At 46.0% G+C, this 21,889-nt stretch overlaps 1 protein-coding gene across 3 annotated transcripts in view; it reads right to left on the reverse strand.

The window, feature by feature from the left end:
• palld (palladin, cytoskeletal associated protein) overlaps positions 1-21,889 on the reverse strand; it is a 570,384-nt gene that overhangs the window by 248,345 nt on the left and 300,150 nt on the right. For all 3 annotated transcript variants that reach the window (XM_087974116.1, XM_087974108.1, XM_087974125.1), the window contains one exon: positions 2,665-2,731. In XM_087974116.1, the coding sequence (XP_087830242.1) occupies positions 2,665-2,731 (67 nt within the window). The remainder of the gene's footprint in view (positions 1-2,664; positions 2,732-21,889) is intronic.

The raw sequence follows: 21,889 nt of genomic DNA on the forward strand, positions 1-21,889 counted from the left end.
GAGCCACCATGCCGCCCTTTCATCTCCTTTTCAGGTGCTATTCAATCCCATCCTTTATGATAGAATCAATATAGATCATTACAATTTGGGACAGTGACTCAGAATGTATTACTATGTGAAAGGTGCTATATGGGTGAAAGTGTTTGTTGTAGGAAAGTTAGAGAATGGTTTGCAGGATGGCGCAATCTTGAATGAGGTAAAAACTAGCTCTGCTCTTCACTGGTAGTGATACTCATTTAATTTAAAAGCACTGGGATAAATACGACCTCATTCCTCTCCTGTTCGCTAAGTTTGCAGCCCAGCTGTGTTCCACCCCAATGGTGGAAAGTGAGGACTGCAGATGTTGGAGACCAGAGCTTAAAAATGTGTTGCTGGAAAAGCGCAGCAGGTCAGGCAGCATCAAAGGAGAAGGAGAATCGACGTTTCGGGCATTTCTGAAGAAGGGCTTATGCCCGAAACGTCGATTCTCCTGCTCCTTGGATGCTGCCTGACCTGCTGCGCTTTTCCAGCAACACATTTTTAAGCACCGCCCCAAGGGTGCCAAGAGAGCAGCCAGCAACACATTCCCTCCCTGGCTCCACAGAAATCAGCCACAGGTTTCCATTTCACACCAGGAAGTGCGTGCAGCAGTTGGTAACTTTTAACTGAAGTTGGTGGCTCATTGATAAATTCTGTAGCTGGTTGTTAAAAACCTAACGGACCGGGGAACAACTTGGCGTGATGACATCCATAAATAAAATGCGCGGTGAGCTGGCATGGAATAGGGAGCCGTACTGCAGAACACGAGGCTCTCTGTGTTGCGTGACATTGGGATGCAACAATAATGAAGGTGTAACAATTCAATCCTTCTAATTCATTCCAATTGCAGTGCATTGCAAGTTATACACAGCTAAGCAGATAATACAAAGATCTCTTCATAGAATAGCACCAAAGAAGGCCATTTGGCCCATTCTGTCTGTGCCACGATGCCTCTTTAAAAGACCCATCCTATTAGTTCCACACCCTAAGCTCTTTTCCCCACTGTCTTTTAATCCAGTTTCCTTTAGGAGTTATTAGTGAATTTGTTTTCATTGCACTTTCAGGCAGCATGTTCCCAATCATAACCTCAAAAATCAAAAACATTCTCTTCAACTTGATTGTTCTGTTGCCAATTAACTTAAATTGGGTGTCCCCTGCGGTTACCGACACCTGTCAGTGAGAAAATATTCAGTCAGGGAATATTTTCTCACTGTCTAGATATTTTCCAATCAACCCACTCAGCGATATTATTACACATGTCTAGTCCCCTAACTCTATCCTATTTGAATAGCCATGGATTTTGAAGATCTCATTAAAGATCTGCTTGAAGGGGAACAGTTGCACCTTCTTGAGTCTCTACATGAACTAAAGCCCTCTATCACTGGTGCTCCCTGTCCAAGCTCTGGGATAGGTGATTCTACGTTACACAACACAAAAAAAATTTGGATGTTGTAAAATGCCCTCCCTCAGCTGTTGAAACCAATGTGCAAACCTGTGGATGTTCAGGAAATAGGAAACAGAACGACAGGTAGGCCATTCAGCCTACTGAACCTCCCTTGACATTCAATGCTGGGCATCTCTCGGCATGCTATTTTGCTAGTGATATAACTTCCAACACCAACCCTTCTCATTCACACCTTTCGTGGCCATCAACAACTCAATCTGACCAATTGAGGGTTCCTTTTATTCAGAAAATTTGCGAAAATTAATTTTTAGAACTAACTTCATGGGAAGTGTGTGGCATTGGCAAGACCAGTATTCGATGGCTTATTCCAAGCCTGTCCGAAGCGGGGAGACACAGGCAATAACAACATGATGTTTCTCAGGGATTGTCTGGTCTCCACCCTTAATCCCACTGGCCACCTGCAGGAGACACCACCAAACACAGGCACGGTGTGTACAGGAGCTCTGTAAGGGCACGTTGTGACGTAGCCTTAATGTTATTGGACTAGTAATCAGAATAATGAGTTATTATCACTGGTTCAAACCCAGCAGCAACTGGGGAAATTTAAGTTCAGTCAATAAAGCCCAAACTCGAAAACAAGTTTCAGGAATGATGCTATGAATCTAACAGACCCACAGCAATGCAGTTCACTCTTAATGCTCTCTGATATGGCCCTAGCAAGGCGCTTAGCTCAAGAACAATTAGGGATGGGCAACAAATACTGACCTTACCAGCAATCCCCACATCCCGTGAATGAATAAAGACAGAAAGGACATTGGACTAGCATTCTATCGACATATTAAATTCAACGCAGTTGAGAAGCGCGTCAGTATTATTTCAAGATGCGACAAATATAAGCTGTCAAAGGATCAATTGCTTTGTAAGTCAGCTCAAGAGCTAAGTTACAACATGGTGAACGTACACTGCCTCCAACACCTTTATTCCCTCGCAAGTCAGTACCTGGCACCCTCTGTCAACACTAAGTGGCACAATACCACAAGATGCAACGACACACAGAGTCTACATGTTGTAAAATCGACCATTGGATTGCGCATTGGTGCCTGAAGCTTTTGATAGATACCCAACTCCAATCGGATCTTCACTTGCTGTTAAACTAATGCACACTTTACATTGGACACACACACACACTCACACACATACATACACACACACACAAACACACACACGTTTTGCACACTTACTGAGGCATGGTTCCAGCATGCGGCTTGAACATGTCCCTCTCGCCCTCCGAGTCTGTGGAAGAAGCCCCTAGGGAAGAAGAGCAGAGTTAGAGAGGAGTTCGACTTTCCTGGGAGCACAGAGGAGGATGAGAGCTTGCATCTCTGGTTTGTGATAGCCTCAGCCTTGGCAGCTGGCCATCAATGTTTAACGCTGCTTGTAATAACCAGTCTATGCGTGTGAGAAATTCAATCCAATTACAGAGCTGTTGTATAAATGTATAACAGTGTGGCACACCCCTAACCTCATTGGCACATACACACAGCCTCTGGGCTATTCCAGCTGTTAGATGAAAGAGGGGAGGGTTGCTTGCTGCTGAGATGAGCAATGGGGGGGGGGGGGGTTCTGCTGAAGGCACTAAATCACTATTTCTCCCTAATGCTTCTACATTCACTCTTCAACACAACTACACACTAATGAGGAACAGTTCTGCTCAGACACTGTGATTAAGAGCTCAGTTTGTTTGTTCTATGCCAGAAGCAAAATCTATTGTAGCAACATAGTCAAATTCATCTGCCGTGATCTTCAAAGTCCAACAGAATCTGTTTCCCAATATCTTACCAGGGGTCAAGGAAAAGACCTGGCAGGACTTTTTGTGTAAACTCGCACAAGTATTCTTCCAGGAGTTGAACTGAAAGGTTCTATAGCCGCGAGCTCTGTGACCCACAGTAAGTCAGCCTGCTAGGAGTTCCTCTCAGAGTCAAAAAGGGTGGTGCTGGAGACACACAACTGGTCAGGCAGCATCCAAAGAGCAGAAGCTGATGTTTCAGGGTCACAGATTGGGGTGGGAAATATCTCTCTGGTGGTGGGGTCTGTTTGCAGGAGATCCGCATACAGTGCATTATCCTGCTTCATTTCCGCCACCTACAATCAGTCCCCACCACTAGGGATATATTTCCCTCCCCACCCCTATTTGCGTTTCGCAGAGACCACTCCCTCTGTGACTTTCGTGTTAGATCCATGCCCCCCCACCAACATCCCCGCCACACCGAGCACCTTCCCTTGCCACCGCAGGAAGTGTAAAACCTGCACCCACACCTCTCCCCTCACACCTCTCCAAGGCCCCAAAGGATCTTTTCAGATTTGGCAGAGATTTTCTTGCACATCCACCCACCTCATCTACTGAGTCTATTGCTCTCGATGTGGTCTCCTCTACACTGAGGAGACAGGACACCAACTCGCAGAGCATCAGGGAACATCTCTGGGACCCCACTGCCCTGTGGCCAACCACTTCAACTCCCCTACGCCACCACTCCCCCAATCACATGCAAGTCTTGGGCCTCCTCCACTGCCAAATCAAACCCACCTGACAACTGAGGAAGAACGCCTCATCTTCAGACTTGGGACCCTTCAACCTCTCGTCATTACCATCAACTTCATCCATTTCCAAATCTCCCCTCCCACCATCTTATCCCAGATTCAACCCTCCAGCTCAGCACCGCCCTCTTGACCTATCCATCTTCCTTCCCACCTATCCACTCTACCCTCCACTCCAACTTATCACCATCACCTCTCCACCTGCATCCACCTATCGCCTTCCCAGCTACCATCCCCCAGCCCCCTTCCCCCACCCCCACATTTCTGATGAAGGGCTTATGCCAGATACACCATTTCTCCTGCTCCACGGATGCTGTCTGACCTGCTGTGCTTTTCCAGCACCACACTCTCGACTCGGAATCTCCAACATCTGCGGTCCTCAGTTTCTGCTCGGAGTGCCTCCTTTAGAAGGCAGTGAGAGTACAAAGGTTTTGCTCCCCATGCAGCTGATGCTGAGTGAGAGCGAGGACAATCTCAAAGACGTTGCGCATTTTTTTTGATTAGATTAGATTAGATTCCCTACAGTGTGGAAACAGGCCATTTGGCCCAAACAGTCCACACTGACCCTCCGAAAAGGAACCCACCCAGACCCATTTCCCTCTGACTGATGCACCTAACACTATGGGCAATTTAGCACGGCCAATTCACCTGACCTGCACATCTTTGGACTGTGGGAGGAAACCGGAGCACCCGGAGGAAACCCACGCAGACACGGGGAGAATGTGCAAACTCTACACAGACAGTCGCCAGAGGCTGGAACCCTGGGACCCTGGTGCTGTGAGGCAGCAGTGCTAACCACTGAGCCACCGTGCTGCCCCAACGGCAGAGTTACAGTAGAGGCTTTAAAGGGAAAGAAGGTACTGAAGTAAACATGAGTGAGTGGTCTCGATTGGCTGCCTCACTCCTCACTACTCCCCATGCGACCTAATCAGCTGAGTCAAACCACAACCAGCGATTCAAGGTGATGGTTATCTTCTCAAGGAAAACTTGGGAAGGGCACTGAATGCCAGCAATGCCTCACATCAGCCTAGTCTGGAGTTCCTGGACCAGTATTTGTCAGAATGAGAGCTGAGCATTCACTGCACTGCTTTGCCTGGAACGTGCTGAATAACCTTCTCCTCTCTTTAAGAATTGGCTGGTAATTGGAGTTTTTCGCCCAATTTCTAAGGAAGGATGTGCTGCCCTTGGAGGAAATTTATATGAATGATCCCAGGGATGAAGGTCTCACCACGAGGAGTGGTTGAGGACTTTGGGTCTGTACCTGATGGAGTTTAGAAGGATTTTGGCTGAAACTTAGAGAATTCTGAGAGGCCTGGATAGAGTGGAGGTGGAGAAGATGTTTCCGGGTAGGAGAGACTAGGACACAAGGGCACAGCCTCAGAGTGAAGGGATGACCCTTTGGAATGGAGATGAGGAGGGATTTCCTCAGCCAGAGAGTGTTGAATTTGTCGAACTCATTACCACAGAAGGCTGTCGAGGCCAAGTCATTGAGTGTAGTTAAGTCAGAGATGGATAGGTTCTTGATTAGTAAGGGGTTCAAGGGTTACAGGGAAAAGGCAGGAGGATGGGGCATATTGGCATGATTGAATGGCAAAGTAAACTCAATGGACTGAATGGCCTAATTCAGCTCCTATATTTTATGGTCTTAATTTATGCCATGGGACTGCAGAAGCTGCCATGTTGAGAAACTCCACATGATAGAAATCCTGAGGGAGCCGTGACAGGGTGCATATGGAGAGGGTCTTAACTCTTACAGGAGAATTTACAACTGGGCATGGGAGTGATCACTGTTTCAAATCAAAAGCAGACTGTATAAGACAGAGATAAGGAGATGTTTCTTCTCACATAGGGCTGGACAAATTTGGAACTCTCTTCCTCATCATATGACCATGCAAATTCAAAACAAGAGTAGACCATTCAGCCCCTCAAGCCTGCTCCGCCATTCAATAAGGTCATGGCTGATTTGTCTACCCTTCACATTTCACATTCCCATCGACCCCCGATAGTGCTCAACCCCCTTGCCAAACAAAAATCCACGTTCCACCACCTTAAAAAAAACCCACCTTCGGAGGCAGAGAGCTCCAAAGCCACACAATGCTCTGGGGAATCAGAAAATACTTCTCTGTGATTCCTAGTTCTGGCCTCACACACAAGATAAAACATTCCCTCCATGTTAACCTTGTCAAAGCCATTCAGGATCTTATACACTTCAATCAAGCCAACTGTAACTCTTTCAACCTGTGTAATCTTTCTTCATCATACAACCCATCACTCCGGGTATCAATCTTAGTAAATCTCTTCTGAATTGTCTCCAAAGTCTCCACTTGTCCCTTCAATAAGAGATCGGAGATGCCCAAGACATTTGAGACGTGGTCCCACCAATGCTCTGTAAGACTGAGGCATAACATCCGTACTTTTATGTTCAATTCCTCTCGTAACAAAGAATAACATTTAATCAACTTTACAGATCGCTTACTGAACTTGCATACTAACGTTTGTAACTCATACTCCTGAACAATATGGTCCCCCTGCACCTCAGAATTCTCAGCAGTCATTTTCTATTTAAGTAACACTGATTTTTAAAAATTATTCCAGACAAGGTGAATAACTTCACATTTTCCTGAATTATGTCTCATCTGCCTGGTTTTTGCCCATTCACTCAACCCATATTGTCCATCTGCAACCCTCTTATGTCCACTGATTAACTTTCTGACCTATCTGTGTGTCATCTGCAAAACTAATTCCCATACCTTTCCTTCCTTCATCCGTGTCATTGATAGAAGTTGTGAAAAGCTGAGTTTCCACCACAGACACCAGTTGGATCCTACTCATTACATTGTGCAAATCTGAAAAAGATCCATTGATATATATGCTCTCTGTTCATTGTCACAACCCTATCATCTGTTCAAGATAACATCTTAACCCCTATACCATAAGTCTGTAATCTGCGCAATAATCTTTTTTTGTGTGGCACATTGTCAGTGACTTCTGAAAATCAAAGTATAGTACATCTACTGGCTACCCTTTATCCACAGCATCTTACTTTTTCAAAGATCTCCAATTAATTGCTACAGTGATTCCCTTCCACAAAACCACGCTGACTCTTCCCGATTACCATTTATATTTTCCTTCATGATCAATTTTAGCACCTTTCCCATGACATCCATCAAATTAGTCAGGCAATACTTTCCTGCTTTCTGTCTACTTTTTTGAATGAGGGATTATATTGGCTACTTTCCAGTCTGATGGAACCTTTTCAGAAGTTAGCGCATTTTGGAAAATTAAAACCAATGCACCTACTATTGTGTTAATTAGCCACTTCTTTTAAAGACCCTAAGATTTAGCCCCTGAGGAGCCAGCGACTTGTCAGTCCACAGTTGTTTGCTCTGGACTGCTTCTCTTGTGGTTGTTAATTGACAAAGTCCCTCTCTCCCTTCTATCTGCGGTACTGCGTACAGTTTTGGTTTCCTTACTTGAGAAAGGATGTTTCTGGCACTGGAGGGGATGCAGAGGAGGTTCACCAGATTGATTCCAGAGTTGATGGAGTTGGTTTATTGAATAGACTGGGCCCATATTCATGGGAATTTTGAAAAATGAGGGAGGGATCTTATAGAAACATCTAAAATTATAAAGGGAATAGATAAGATAGACATAGGTTATTTCCACTGGACGGTGAGACTAGAACAAGGGGGCACAGCCTCAACATTAGGGGGAGCAGGTTTCGGACTGAGCTGAGGAGGAGCTTCCTCACCCAAAGGGTTGTGAATCTCTGGAATTCCCTGCCCAGGGAAGTAGTTGAGGCAACCGGTTTTTAAAGCAAAGGTAGATTTTTGAACAGTAAAGGAATTAAGGGTTTTGGTGAGGGGGCAGGAAAGTGGGCCTGAGTCTACCAAGAGATCAGCCATGATCTTATCAATGGGCCAGATCACCCACTCTGGCTCCAATTGCTTATGTTCTTACTGGAAATCCTCTTCTGTTCTCGAAAGTGAAGACAGAAGTAAAAGAATCATTCATTTCATCCACCATTTCTATATTATCTGTTATTAACTCTCTATTCTCACTCTCTACCAGGCCCAATCCTCATCTTTACTTACTCTTTTCCTTTCTAAATACTTATAGATAAACACCTGTACATACTCTTGCTAAATGCTTTTACCATCCTCAACAACATTCTCTCAAACCTTAATTTCCTCCTCCTGATTAACCTTTTAGTATTTCTCTGCTGTTTGTTCCATTGTGACTGCTCATCTGATTGGCCACTCACCATCGCACTGTTATATCCTTTTACCTCAAGCCTGTCATTTTCCTTAACTTTTGTGGTTAGCCACAGATGGTGGGTCTTTCCCTTAGAACTTTTCGCTAAGAGTATACATGCTCAGGATCTTCTGAAATATCCAACTATAACAGCCACTGTGTTTCCATCAAACTATCTCTGAGCATCCTAGTACACTTTAGCGAGCTGAGCTCCCACAGCCTCATCATAGCTGACCTTATTTAAGGTTAGAGCACCAGTTTTAGATCCACTTCTCTCTTTCCAACAGGTTGTAAAGTTTAACTACATTATGGTCATTATTACCTAGGGGGACCTTGACGCTGAGATAATTTATTAACCTTGTCAAATTACACAACAACAAGTTTAATGTAACCTGTTCTCTGGTCAGTTCCAAAATATACTACTCTAAGAAACTCTCTCAAAAGCATCTCTACATCCAATTGATGATGCCAAAATTGGAGGCGTAGTGGACAGCAAAGAAGATTACCTTAGAGTACAATGGTACCTTGATCAGATGGGCCGAAGAGTGGCCGAAGAGATGAATGTTAATTGAGATAAAAATGAGGTGTTACATTTTGGAAAGGCAAATCAGGGCAGGACATATACACATAATGATAAGGTCCTGGGAGGGGACCTTAGAGTGCAGATTCAAAGTTCCTTGAACGTGGAGTCATAGGTAGACAGGATAGTGAAGAAAGCATTTGGTATGTTTGCATTTATTGATCAGTGCATTGAGTATAAGAGTTGGGAGCTGAAAATGTGTTGCTGGAAAAGCACAGCAGGTCAGGCAGCATCCAAGGAACAGGAGAATCGACGTTTCGGGCATAAGCCCTTCTTCAGGAATGAGGAAAGTGTGTCCAGCAGGCTAAGATAAAAGGTAGGGAGGAGGGACTTGGGGGAGGGGCGTTGGAAATGCGATAGGTGGAAGGAGGTCAAGGTGAGGGTGATAGGCCGGAGTGGGGTGGGGGGGGGCGGAGAGGTTAGGAAGAAGATTGCAGGTTAGGAAGGCGGTGCTGAGTTCGAGGGTTGGGACTGAGACAAGGTGGGGGGAGGGGAAATGAGGAAACTGGAGAAATCTGAGTTCATCCCTTGTGGTTGGAAGATTCCTAGGTGGAAGATGAGGCGCTCTTCCTCCAACCGTCGTGTTGTTGTGGTCTGGCGATGGAGGAGTCCAAGGACCTGCATGTCCTTGGTGGAGTGGGAGGGGGAGTTGAAGTGTTGAGCCAGGGGGTGGTTGGGTTGGTTTGTCCGGGTGTCCCAGAGGTGTTCTCTGAAATGTTCCGCAAGTAGGCGGCCTGTCTCTCCAATACAGAGGAGGCCACATTGGGTGCAGCGGATGCAATAAATGATGTGTGTGGAGGTGCATGTGAATTTGTGGTGGATATGGAAGTATCCCTTGGGGTCTTGGAGGGAAGTAAGGGGGGAAGGTGTGGGCGCAAGTTTTGCATTTCTTGCGGTTGCAGGGGAAGTTGCCGGGATTGGGGATTGGAGGTTGGGTTGGTGGGGGGTGTGGACCTGACGAGGGAGTCACGGAGGGAGTGGTCATTTCGGAACGCTGATAGGGGAGGGGAGGGAAATATATCCTTGGTGGTGGGGTCCGTTTGGAGGTGGCGGAAATGACGGCGAATGATACACTGTATATGGAGGTTGGTGGGGTGGTAGGTGAGGACCAGTGGGGTTCAAGGGCGGAGGAGCGGGAAGTGGAGGAGATGCGGTGGAGGGCATCGCGACCACGTCTGGGGGTAAATTGTGGTCTTTGAAGAAGGAGGCCATCTGGGTTGTACGGTTTTGGAACTGGTCCTCCTGGGAGGAGATGCGGCGAAGACGAAGGAACTGGGAATATGGGATGGCGTTTTTACAGGGGGCAGGGTGGGAGGAGGTGTAGTCTAGGTAGCTGTGGGAGTCGGTCAGTTTATAGTAAATGTCCAAGATAGAAATGGAAAGGTCTAGGAAGGGGAGATAAGAGTTGGGAGGTCATGTTGCAGCTGTACAGGACATCGGTTAGGCCACTTTCGGAATATTGTGTGCAATTCTGGTTTTCCTGGGTGTTGTAAAACTGGAAAGGGTTCAGAAAAGATTTACAAGGATGTTGCCAGGGTTAGAGGGTTTGAGTTGTAGGGAGAGGCTGAATAGAATGGGACAATTTCCCCTGGAGTGTTGGATCTTGAAGGGTGACCTTATAAAGGTTTATAAAATCATGAGGGGCATTGATAAGGTGGATAGACAAGGTCTTTTTCCTGGGGTGGGGGAGTCCAAAACTAGAGGGCATAGGTTTAAGGTGAGAGGGGAAAGATTTAAAAGGAACCTAAGGGGCAACATTTTCACCCAGAGAGTGGTGCGTGTATGGAATGGGCCAAATGCTGGCAAATGGGGCTAGAATTATTTTGGATATCTGGTCGGCATGGATGAGTTGGACTGAAGGGTCTGTGTCCATGCTGTACAGCTATATGACTCTGTCTGTTTATGCTGAATACTCAGTCACGTACAGCGCGGCATGGTGGCACAATGGTTAGCACTGCTGCCTCCCAGCGCCAGAGACTCGGGTTCAATTCCCGCCTCAGGCAACTGTCTCTGTGGAGTTTGCACATTCTCCCCGTGTCAGCGTGGGTTTCCTCCGGATGCTCCGGTTTCCTCCCACAGTCCAAAGATGTGCAGGTCAGGTGAATTGGCCATGCTAAATTGCCCGTAGCGTTCGGTGAAGGGGTAAATATAGGGGAACGGGTCTGGGTGGGTTGCTATTCGGAGGGTCGGTGTGGACTTGTTGGGCCGAAGGGCCTGTTTCCATACTGTAAGTAATCTAAAGTGTGATTCTTCATCTTGTACTTTCTGTTCGTGACCTGGAAACCACTCCCACCAGTGATTTATTTCCTATACTATTCCTCATCTCCACCCGAACCGGATCTATATCCTGATTGCTTAAACCAAGGTCATCCTTGATTAACACCCTCCACTTATACTGAGCTTTCTATTCTCCCAGAGTGTTAGACACTCCTCAGTGTTCAGGACCTGGTCCAGATCATTCTGTGTCCACATCTTCATAATGGTTATTTCTCATCTCTATGTGCTCAGTCAGTTCAGTTACTTTATCGGGAATGCTGCACAGATTCAGAAACATAGCCTTTAGTTTTTGACGTTTTGTACTCTTTGTAACATCTCGCCTTGAATGTTGATATAACCTTTGGATTTTCTTTCTGTTCCTACCTGCTGGACTGCAGCCTTCATTTCCTAAAATATTATTTGGTTCACCTGCCCTGACTCTCCTCTCCAGCTCTCAGATTTGTCAGAGTCCATGTAACTGTCGATGCTGCAGAGGGGGGATGTTCACGCAGTGGGAGCAGGGTCTTTTTGGGGCTAAAGCTAAAGCGATTCTTGAAAAGCAAGAGGGTGAAACGTTACGGCGGGGTGGGTGGAAATGTGAAGCAATCAGATCAGCCATTATTTTTCTGACTGCTGTCACAGGCTCAAGGGGCCAAGTGACCCTCTCCTGTTGTTTCTGATTCGTATGTCCCTGTGCATCCTTGACACCTTCTCCGGTCACACTGTCATGGAGTCATCCAACATGGAAACAGACCCCTCGATCCAACCAGTCCATGCCGAACATAATCCCAAACTAAACTAGTCCCATCTGCCTGCTCCTGGCCCATATCCCTCCAAACTTTTCCTATTCATGTCTCCATCCAAATGTCTTTTAAATATTTCAATTGTACCCACATCCATCACTTCCTTTGGAGGTTCATTCAACACACGAACCACCCTCTGTGTAAAAAAAAAAATGCCCCTCATTGTCTTTTTAAAATCTGGCCATTTGGCCCATTGAGTCCACACCGACCCTCCAAAAAGCATCCCAGCCCCTACAACCCTGCATTCCCCATGGCTAGCCCACCTAACATGGCCAATCCACCTGACTGTGGAGGCCTGTCCACCTTTGGACTATGGGAGGAAACCGGAGCAAACCCACGCAGACAATTTACAAACTCCACACAGACAGTCACCCAAGACTGGAATCGAACCTGGGTGTCTGGATCTATGCGGCAGCAGCACTAACCACTGAGCCACTGTGCCACCCTAATGTCCCAACTCCTATACTCAAAGGTCTGAGCAATGAAGGTAAGCGTTCTTAACGCCCTCTGTGCTCTGGACGATTTCTGCTGTTCCTCACCTTACCCCTTGGTGCCCAGTCCTCCCACTGACCAAGACCCTCAGCTCTGGAATTCACTCAATAAACCTCCTCTACCTCTCTATCTCTTCTCTTTCTTTAAGACGCTCCTGAAAATCAACTTTCGTTTCCAAAAGCTTTGGCCAATCGTTCGATTGTCTCTTCTACCTTTTGGCTGGGTTGTCAAATGTTGTCACATAACTTTCTTGCGAAGGGGTTTGGGCATATTTTACTCTTTCAAAAGGGTGTTATGAAATTAGAGGTGCTGTTGGAGTTTTCTTTGTGACAATCGGTCAATGTTGCAGCTGTGCTGGTAGGCCTTGTGAAACTGTCATGAAGTACAGGCCCGCATCCTACCCCCTGACCCCTCACAATCGAGCCCACCCCAGTAAGCTGAGGCACTCCAGGCACAATGGGAAACACAGCCAAACGTGCTGCTCCTTAATGTGGACACACTCACACCAGGTAGAGATAGGTAGGAGGACAAAGACAAGTCTGAAAGCTAACCTGGCATGAAGTCATCTGGAGAATAACAAGAGGAACAGAGAGATGTCACTGGATATCTCCTTTCATTGTCCGCGATACAGGATTGCATCAGCACACCTGGGATTGCTTCCTGTCACAGCACAGGGAAGGCCTTTCAGCCCATCGAGTCAGCTACATGGACAGACACATGAATGGGATAGGTATGAAGGGATATGGTCTAAATGTAGGCAAATGGGATCAGTTTAATTTGGGGTGGCATGAGTAAGTTGGGCTGAAGGGCCTGTTTCCACATTTTAAATCTCTATGACTGCGTGGGTCTGCACCAACCTATCCCACTTTCCAGCACTTAGCCCTAAGCCTTGAATGTTGTAACACTTCAAGCGTTCATCCAAGTACTTTTGAAAGGTTACCTAAACCCTCACTAAACCTCCTGTCCTTCACCTTAAAATTATGTCTCTTCATTATTGACCCTCTGACTAAGGGAACACTGTTTTCTATTCTCCCTGCCCCTTGTAATCTTATAGATTTCAGTTAGATCCCCTCCCAACCCTCTCAGCTCTATGAGCGCTAACCCTGCAAATGCAGAGAGGACAGACCTTGCGTAAGATCCACACAGGTATCACAGTTGACCTAAAATGAAAGAAACTACTTGGCATTTTTTGACAGGATGTCATGAAGTCTTTTACAGTTAATGAGGCATGGAAGTTAAGTCAGTGTTGGTGATGAAGGAATCCTGTATTATACACAGCAACTAATTCCTGTCAAGTTCCGGACAGACAAACAAAACACATCAGCTAAACTCACACAACAGCCTGAGAGTACACCAGTGCAAACAGAAAGAATATATATTGAACCCATGAACAGTGCATGTGAACTCTGAGGGGGGTGGTGGCAGCAGGACAGAAACATTCAAACAAAGAGACCATTCAGCCCCATGAGTCTGCTCTGCCGTTCAATGAGATCATCGCTGATCATATCCGTAACCTTAAATCCGCCTACGTTCAATAACATTTCAGCCCCACCCCTTGTTTACTAAGAATCTGTCTATTTCTTCCTTAAAGATACTCAAACCTGCTGCTTCCTGAGGAATAGAAATGCAAAGAGTCACATCTTTCTTGGTGGTGTCCCAATAACACTTAACATGTTGGCAAAATCCAGGAGAGAGCAGCCCACTTGATCTGCCATCAACATTCAATCACTCAAGATGCCCAGCAGAAATTCACTACAGCCCCTTCCAAACCCACAAACACTGCCATCTAAAAGGACCAGGGCATAGACAGATGGGAACACCATCCCTGCAAATTCCTCTCCAAGCCACTCACCATCCTGAGTTGGAAATATATCACCGTTCCCTCAGTTACACTGGGTCAAAATCCTGGAGCATTTTCCCCCCAAGGGCATTGCGGGAGCACCAACACCTCAAAGATGTTCAAAAAGACAGCTGTCCACTGCCCTTCCCAGGAAAACTGGGCATGGGCAACAGATGTTGGCAACACCAACAAATAAAATAAAAATCTCTTTCTTGGGAACCGTGACTTCTGTCACCAAGCTTGACAATAATGTGAAAACAGTTGGTGCAATAGTTCCCAGAAATGTTTAGATTTTCTTTCAACTCCACAACAAAGAGGATTAAAAACTTTGTGGATTTAATTTATCAGGAAGTGAGATTCTTCCTTTCTGCACTTCAGTTAAACCACAACCAAATCTTGGGGGAAGAGAGGCAACTTGCAGTAGACACAGTTGGTCAGAATGTTTACACGGGAATCGACGTTTCGGGCATAAGCCCTTCTTCAGGAAGTCCCTGGATGCTGCCTGATCTACTGCGCTTTCCCAGCAACACACTCTAGACTCTGATCTCCAGCATCTGCAGTCCTCACTTTCTCCTCCAGAATGTTTACGCACCATTCAGTTCAAAACCCTTTGTTGTGACCTGACTTTGTGATATTGGGTATTTATAACGGCAAAGTGAACACAAAGAGGCATCTAAGGGCTCAGTCAGTAGTGAGAGACAGACTGTAACTTTTACAACTGAAACAGAAATTGTTGGAAAAGCTCAGGAGGTCTGGCAGCATCTGTGGAGAGAAATCAGAGTTAATGTTTCGGGTCTGGTGACCTTTCCTCATTCACTCTGATTTCTCTCCACAGATGCTGCCAGACCTCCCAGTGACTTCAAAGATATTAACAGAGAAGGACAAAGGGCTGTGTAAACATGTTTAGCTCGGGTGCAGTTTGCTGTCGTTGTGGGTATGTTCGCTGAGCTGGGAAGTTGATTTGCAGACATTTCGTCCCCTGTCTAGGTGACACCTTCAGTGCTTTGGAGCCTCCTGTGAAACGCTGCTGTACTGTGTCTTTGGGAATTTATTTGGTTCCGTTCCTGCTCCATCTGGTTACCAGTTCCTGTTGTTCCTTGTTGAGGCTGGCCTATTGGTTCTAGGTCTATGTGTTGTTGATGGAGTCTGTGGATGATTGCCATGCTTCTAGAAATTCTCTGGCTCTCCTCTGTTTGGCTTGGCCTATGATTGCTGAGTTGTCCCAGTCGAATTTGTGGTCCTTGTAATCTCTGTGTTTCTACTAGGGACAGCTGGTCGTGGGGTTTAGGGGCTAGTTGGTGTTCGTGGATTGCTAGTTGTGTGCCTGTTTTCCCTGTATAGTATCTCATGCAGTCTTTGCGTGGAATCCTGTAAATTACCTTAGTCTTGCACACCATGGGTAGAGGGTCTTTTGTCCTGGTGAGTTGTTGTCTGAGTGTGGCTATCGGTTTATCCGAGTGGTCAGAGAAATCTAGCTGTTGGCTCTGACACTTTTTACATATAAGGTAGTGTGACTAGTGAGTTAGGTGGTGGCATGTCCCTGTCGTGTTGTATGTCTGTCAGGCATTTGCGGATAAGTTGCGGGGATATCCGTCCTTGGTGAATACTCTGCAGAGGTGTTCCTCTTCTTCCCTTGGTAGGCCGGGAGTGCTGCAGTGTGTTGTACGCCTTTTGAACAGGGTCCTAATGCAGCTTCTCTTGCGTGTGTTCAGGTGTTGCTGTTAGAATTCAGGACCTGGTCGGTGTGCGTGTGTGTGTGGCTTTTCTGCACACTTTTGTGCTGCATTCACCATTCTGTGTTCCTTGTACCATCACATCCAGGAATGGGAGTTGATTGTTGGTTTCCCCATCTCTCGTAAATCTGATCCCTGTGAGTATGGCGTCGATGATCCGGTGTGTGTTCTCGATTTCTGGTCTCTTAATGATTACAAAAGTGTCTTCCAAGTATCTGATCCTATACCCATGGTGTGCAAGACTAAGGTAATTTACAGGATTCTATGCAAAGACTGCACAAAACACTATACCAGGCAAACAGGCACACAACTAGCAATCCGCATCCACGAACACCATCTAGCCATTAAATCCCATGGCCAGCTGTCCCTAGTAGCCACACACACAAGGACCACAAATTCGACTGGGACATCATAATGATGATAGGTCAAGCTAAACATATGACAGCCATAGAATTTCTAAAAGCATGGCACTCAGTCATAGACTTCATCAACAAACACTTAGACCGAGACCCAATAGGCCGGCCTCTGCAACAAACTACCAGAACCGACAACCAGATGCAGCAGGAATGGAACCAAATAAATTTCCAAAGACACAGTACAGCAGCGTTTCACGGGAGGCTCCAAAGCACTGAACATGTCACCTAGACAGGGGACGAAATGTCTGCAAATCAACTTCCCAGCTCAGGGAACATACCCACAACGAAGAGAAGGTTGAAGAATGAAGGGAAATTACACTCAAATCAAATGAAGAAAGTGAAAGAAAGAGAGGCAAAACGACTCAAAAAAGAGAGTTAGCTAAAACAAAACCGTAAGATCTAAAACTTTGGATACTTTCAATAACAAATCACAACTTGAAGCAATGCGATGCCACTGATAACGCTGTTCACTGTCTTATTGGAAAGTGTCAGAATATTTGACCCAAAAGCAGGGCAGTAAAACAATTGCAAATATTCTCAAAAACAACACAGTTTCAAAAGAATTTTCTCAATGTTTTAAAATTCACTTCCAGGAGTTTGTATCAGGAATCATTTGTGATCTATGAGGACACGCAAAAATACTGGTCCAGGTGAGCTCCGTGAACTGGAGGCAGAACCAATGGAAGGAAGTTAGGACATAAACTATGTGGCCAGACAAACAGAACGACTTCAGGTATAAAGCAAACTACAAGCAGAGGAGCTGCACACAGAGTGAAGGCCATCAGTGGACAGATGCAGACACAGAGACAAAGCTGACAGAGATCGAGGAGTAAATTTACTGCAGATGCTGGAAACTATACTGAAAACAAAATAATGCCAGAGATTGCAACGGGTCAGACAGCATCCATGGAGAGAAAGTAATGGAGTAATCCAGACTCAAAACTTTAGCTTGCTTTCTCTCCATGGATACTGCCTGACCTGCAGTGATCTCCAGGTATCCCCAGGGAAATAGGAATTCCCTTATGTGCAGAGAACTATTGAAGAAAGGAGAAATAAATCACAACTCAGTATTCCCTTTTGACAGAAAAGGAGATGGGAGCTCTTGAAGACACTGTGCAAGCTAGTATGGGCGGCACGGTGGCACAGTGGTTAGCACTACAGCCTCACAGCACCAGAGACCCGGGTTCAATTCCTGCCTCAGGCGACTCTCTGTGTGGAGTTTGCACATTTTCCCCGTGTCTGCGTGGGTTTCCTCCGGGTGCTCCGGTTTCTTCCCACAATCCAAAAATGTGCAGGTTAGGTGAATTGGCCATGCTAAACTGCCCTTAGCGTTAGGTGAAGGGGTAATTGTAGGGAAATGGGTCTGGGTGGGTTGCGCTTCGGCGGGTCGGTGTGGACTTGTTGGGCCGAAGGGCCTGTTTCCACACTGTAACCTAATCTAATCTAAATCTAAGATCTAGAAAGCTGGATGTTTAGCCAGATTATGAATGGGGGTGGTACTGGTTGTTCAATTGAACGGGAACTCTGAAAAGCTACACCACCGAGAGGAGGGGTGATTTGTGGAAGTGGGTCTTATGCACGAAACTTTAAAACAAAAGCATTTGTTGGATAGAGCACCAGAGTTACCTTGCCTGAATACTGCTATGCAGTGTATCTATATATTGCCATTTCTGAGGGTAGTTAAGTGAATTCTTGTGGTTGTGTAAGTCATAACTTTGTTGTGTAGTCTATTTTAAGTGGCACTTAAGTTTCTATTTGTAGTATCATTTGCTTGTAGGTTCATGTGTAATTTACTTTGATCCTGTTTGGTGTTAAAGTAAGTGTTGCATAAAAGCCTTGTTGGTATTTTCTTCTTTGGAGATCATTTGGTACGTTTGGCTTGCAGTTTCCCAACAGCTAATGAAACACAACGTTGATCCACATTGTTAACAATCAGCTCATCACGAGAGAGACACTTGCATTAATTAAAGTGTTTGCGGCTGATTTAATATGCAAATATAGACAGTGCTTAAAGGAGGAAGAGAAGCTACTGTTTGTCTAAAACAACCACAGAAGAATGTAAATGGAACTGGAAATTCTGGAGATTTATAACTCAACACTCTCTTAATGTATATCACTCCTCACCATTTCTTCACACCCTATGTCTGCCAGCTAATTTTCTCTTTAATAACAGTATGCGTTGTTATGATACTGTCAATTTTCTTGTAAGTTCCAGCCCAAGTAACAATGGTGGAATTATCATTGGTAGGGCAAGTGGCTTGTTATTAAAGAGAAGTGAACACTTTCACTGCATCTGGGGTTGCCAGGGAGCAGATGAAGAGCATAAGCATGGGAAGCAGCCCGATTTTGTTTTGGGATGCGACAATCCATTAAGCCATCAGGCCCTGATTACAAACCTTCCTGTATTTCATAGTTGAAGTGCTTCCATACATCGAGTTCAGGCAAGTTAATGTAAATGGTGAGACGTAAATGACAGAGAACTGCAGCAAACGTTCTGGATACAAGTCAAGTCCCAGGTCATGGGGTCGTGTGTGTCACACAAAGAGGCTCCAAGACATACTGAGTCCCTACACGGGGCCAGGATCCTTCCACCACAAGGTCAGGGATCTTCAGATACTCCAGAGGCACAGGCTTGTGACTTCCTTTGGGACTCATATTGCCATCAGTTCATTGACATTAGGAACTGCAATTCTCCCTGGATGCTTGAGAATGCCAAGCTCCAATAGAGGACCTTGATGAGTGATAGACTGGTCCTCCTCAAGAAGTTCATGACCATAGTCTGGAAGGATGCCAGTCTGCAGGAGGGTGTGTCCGACACCCAAATTCAAACTCCAATGGAGCTCTGTTCCTGATAAAACATCTGCAACATAACCTGGCTGTAACCAACGACCAGCGAGACAGGTGCAAATGGCACGGTGATGCTCACAATCCAAGCATTAGCACCTTCTCAACCACGTCATTGTCCACATAAGGTCCACTGCTGGACCACTGCCTTTCACCTGCCATCTCCACCATCCTGGGCCCCAAATAGTGGAGTGAGGGGCAACAGAAGCAATGACACAGGAAACGGGAACATCACAGAACCCGAGAGGCAGCTCCTGTTTAATCACTGAGGCCCTTCCAGCACCCCCGGCAGTTCCCATCTGCCCCTCGGTGCCTGGGTGATCATAAAGTGAAGGACAATAAATATCTGCCAACAGGTCCCAGAGTCCTGCTGCTAGGAAACAGCACAAATTGCTTCAACAAAACCGACCAAAGAGAAACTCAATCTCATCCGGCTCAGGCATAAAATCATTTTGCTAACTGGAAATGCAGCCACAGCTTGAGAGAATTGTGGCAGTCTGACACCGATCTGAAGACAACATCACTGCATGAAAGCCACCCCATGGAGAACACGTGCTGGGGAGAAAGAACACAAGAGAGCCAACAATTTTTCAGAACCATCAAGACAGTCTGTGGCCTAAGCTGACAGCCAATGAGGGGAACTCATTGGCTGCTCACGGTAGCTCACGGTAGCTGCTCATAACATAACCCAAGATCAAATTGAATGGTGGAACAGGCTCAAAAGGGCCAAATGGCCTCTGTCCATTCCTATGTTCACATAAACAACAAACAGACACCTGCTCGCAAAAGCTCCTCATCTGACTTGCTGCTGCAAAACCCGGCTGGATGACGCACTGAAGTAACGCTGCTACATAAATGCCAGTTGTTGTTGTAAGTTAATGACGCGAAATGCAGAAATACATAAATGCAGATATTGCATTTCTCGTCCCCAACGTACCCACCCTCCCTGACGCCAATTTCCACCCTGTCCTTGCCACCTTCCTGTGGAAATCTGTAGTGTAGGCAAAACAAATGATGTCAATACACAGGCACACGTACAGACACACACACAGATACGCATACACACACAGACACAATCACACATACACAGACACAATCACACATACACAGACACACACAGATACGCATACACACACAGACACATGCACACAGACACACACAGGTATGCATACACACAGACACACACAGATTTGCATACACACAGACACATGCACACAGACACACAAAGATATGCATACACACAGACACATTCACATGTACACAGACACACAGGCAGATACGCATACACACACAGATGCATGCACACATACACAGACACGTGTATATGTACACAGACACACACAGATACGCATACACACACACAGATATGCATACACACACAGACGCACACACACAGATACGCATACACACACACACAGATACACATACACACACAAACACACGCACACATAGACAGACACATGCACATACACAATTTTTCTCACACCCATGCAGAGCTTCTCTCTCTCACACGCACATACACGCAGTTTCTCTCACACATACAGCCTCTCTCTCACTCACACACACACACACTCACACAGTCTCTCTTACACTCACACAGACTCTCTCTCTCTCTCACTCACACACACACTCACACAGTCTCTCTTACACTCACACAGACTCTCTCTCTCTCTCTCTCACACACACACTCACACAGTCTCTCTTACACTCACACAGACTCTCTCTCTCTCTCTCTCACACACACACTCACACAGTCTCTCTTACACTCACACAGACTCTCTCTCTCTCTCACTCACACACACACTCACACAGTCTCTCTTACACTCACACAGACTCTCTCTCTCTCTCTCTCACACACACACTCACACAGTCTCTCTTACACTCACACAGACTCTCTCTCTCTCTCTCTCACACACACACTCACACAGTCTCTCTTACACTCACACAGACTCTCTCTCTCTCTCTCTCACACACACACACACACAGAAATAAAAGCCACTCTTTGATCAGTTGAGACAGGAGCCAGAGGCAATACCAAAAGCTGTGGAACCACGTCTTAGCGAGGAGGAGAGAAGAGGTTTGTCACATCGACATTATAATTCAATCTGTCAAGTGCATCAAGAGAGTATCAGAGGTAAATCCAAGATAATGGGAACCACATTGTGAGTTCAAGGGTTGGACAACACAAATGCTTTTTGATTCAGTACAGACTTGTCTGCATAGTTGAGGGTGATGCGATGACTAATGGTGTTCGCTGGCTGTGTAAACACAATGTCTGCAGACAATCCTTGAACATTGTTACGGTCTACATTAAAGGCAGGGTCTGGAGAGTTAACACAGTCATTTGAAAGGGCTGGGGGTAAGGTGCGGAGGAAAGGTGGATCACTTTACACATGGAATTCTCACGGAACAAAAACTCCTTCGGGGCACAGCTTCTCAAAGTTGGCGACACTGGGGAGGAATTTAGACACTTTGGGGTCCACAGAGATTCTTTTTAAGTGCCTGTAGGAGTGGGGAGGCAGTCTGCAGAATAGTGTCAAAATGTTTCCTGAACATTGAAACAGCAGGAGGAGTTAAGAGCTCGGAGCAGGGAGTACACGCTAACCACTGCGTTGACAATGCAGGCAGTGAGGAACTGCAGATGCTGGAAGCC

This window comes from Chiloscyllium plagiosum, unplaced genomic scaffold (assembly GCF_037043375.1).
Source record: "Chiloscyllium plagiosum isolate Xiang-an unplaced genomic scaffold, Cpla_swu_hap1 HiC_scaffold_2, whole genome shotgun sequence".
Classification (NCBI taxonomy): Eukaryota; Metazoa; Chordata; class Chondrichthyes; order Orectolobiformes; family Hemiscylliidae; genus Chiloscyllium; species Chiloscyllium plagiosum.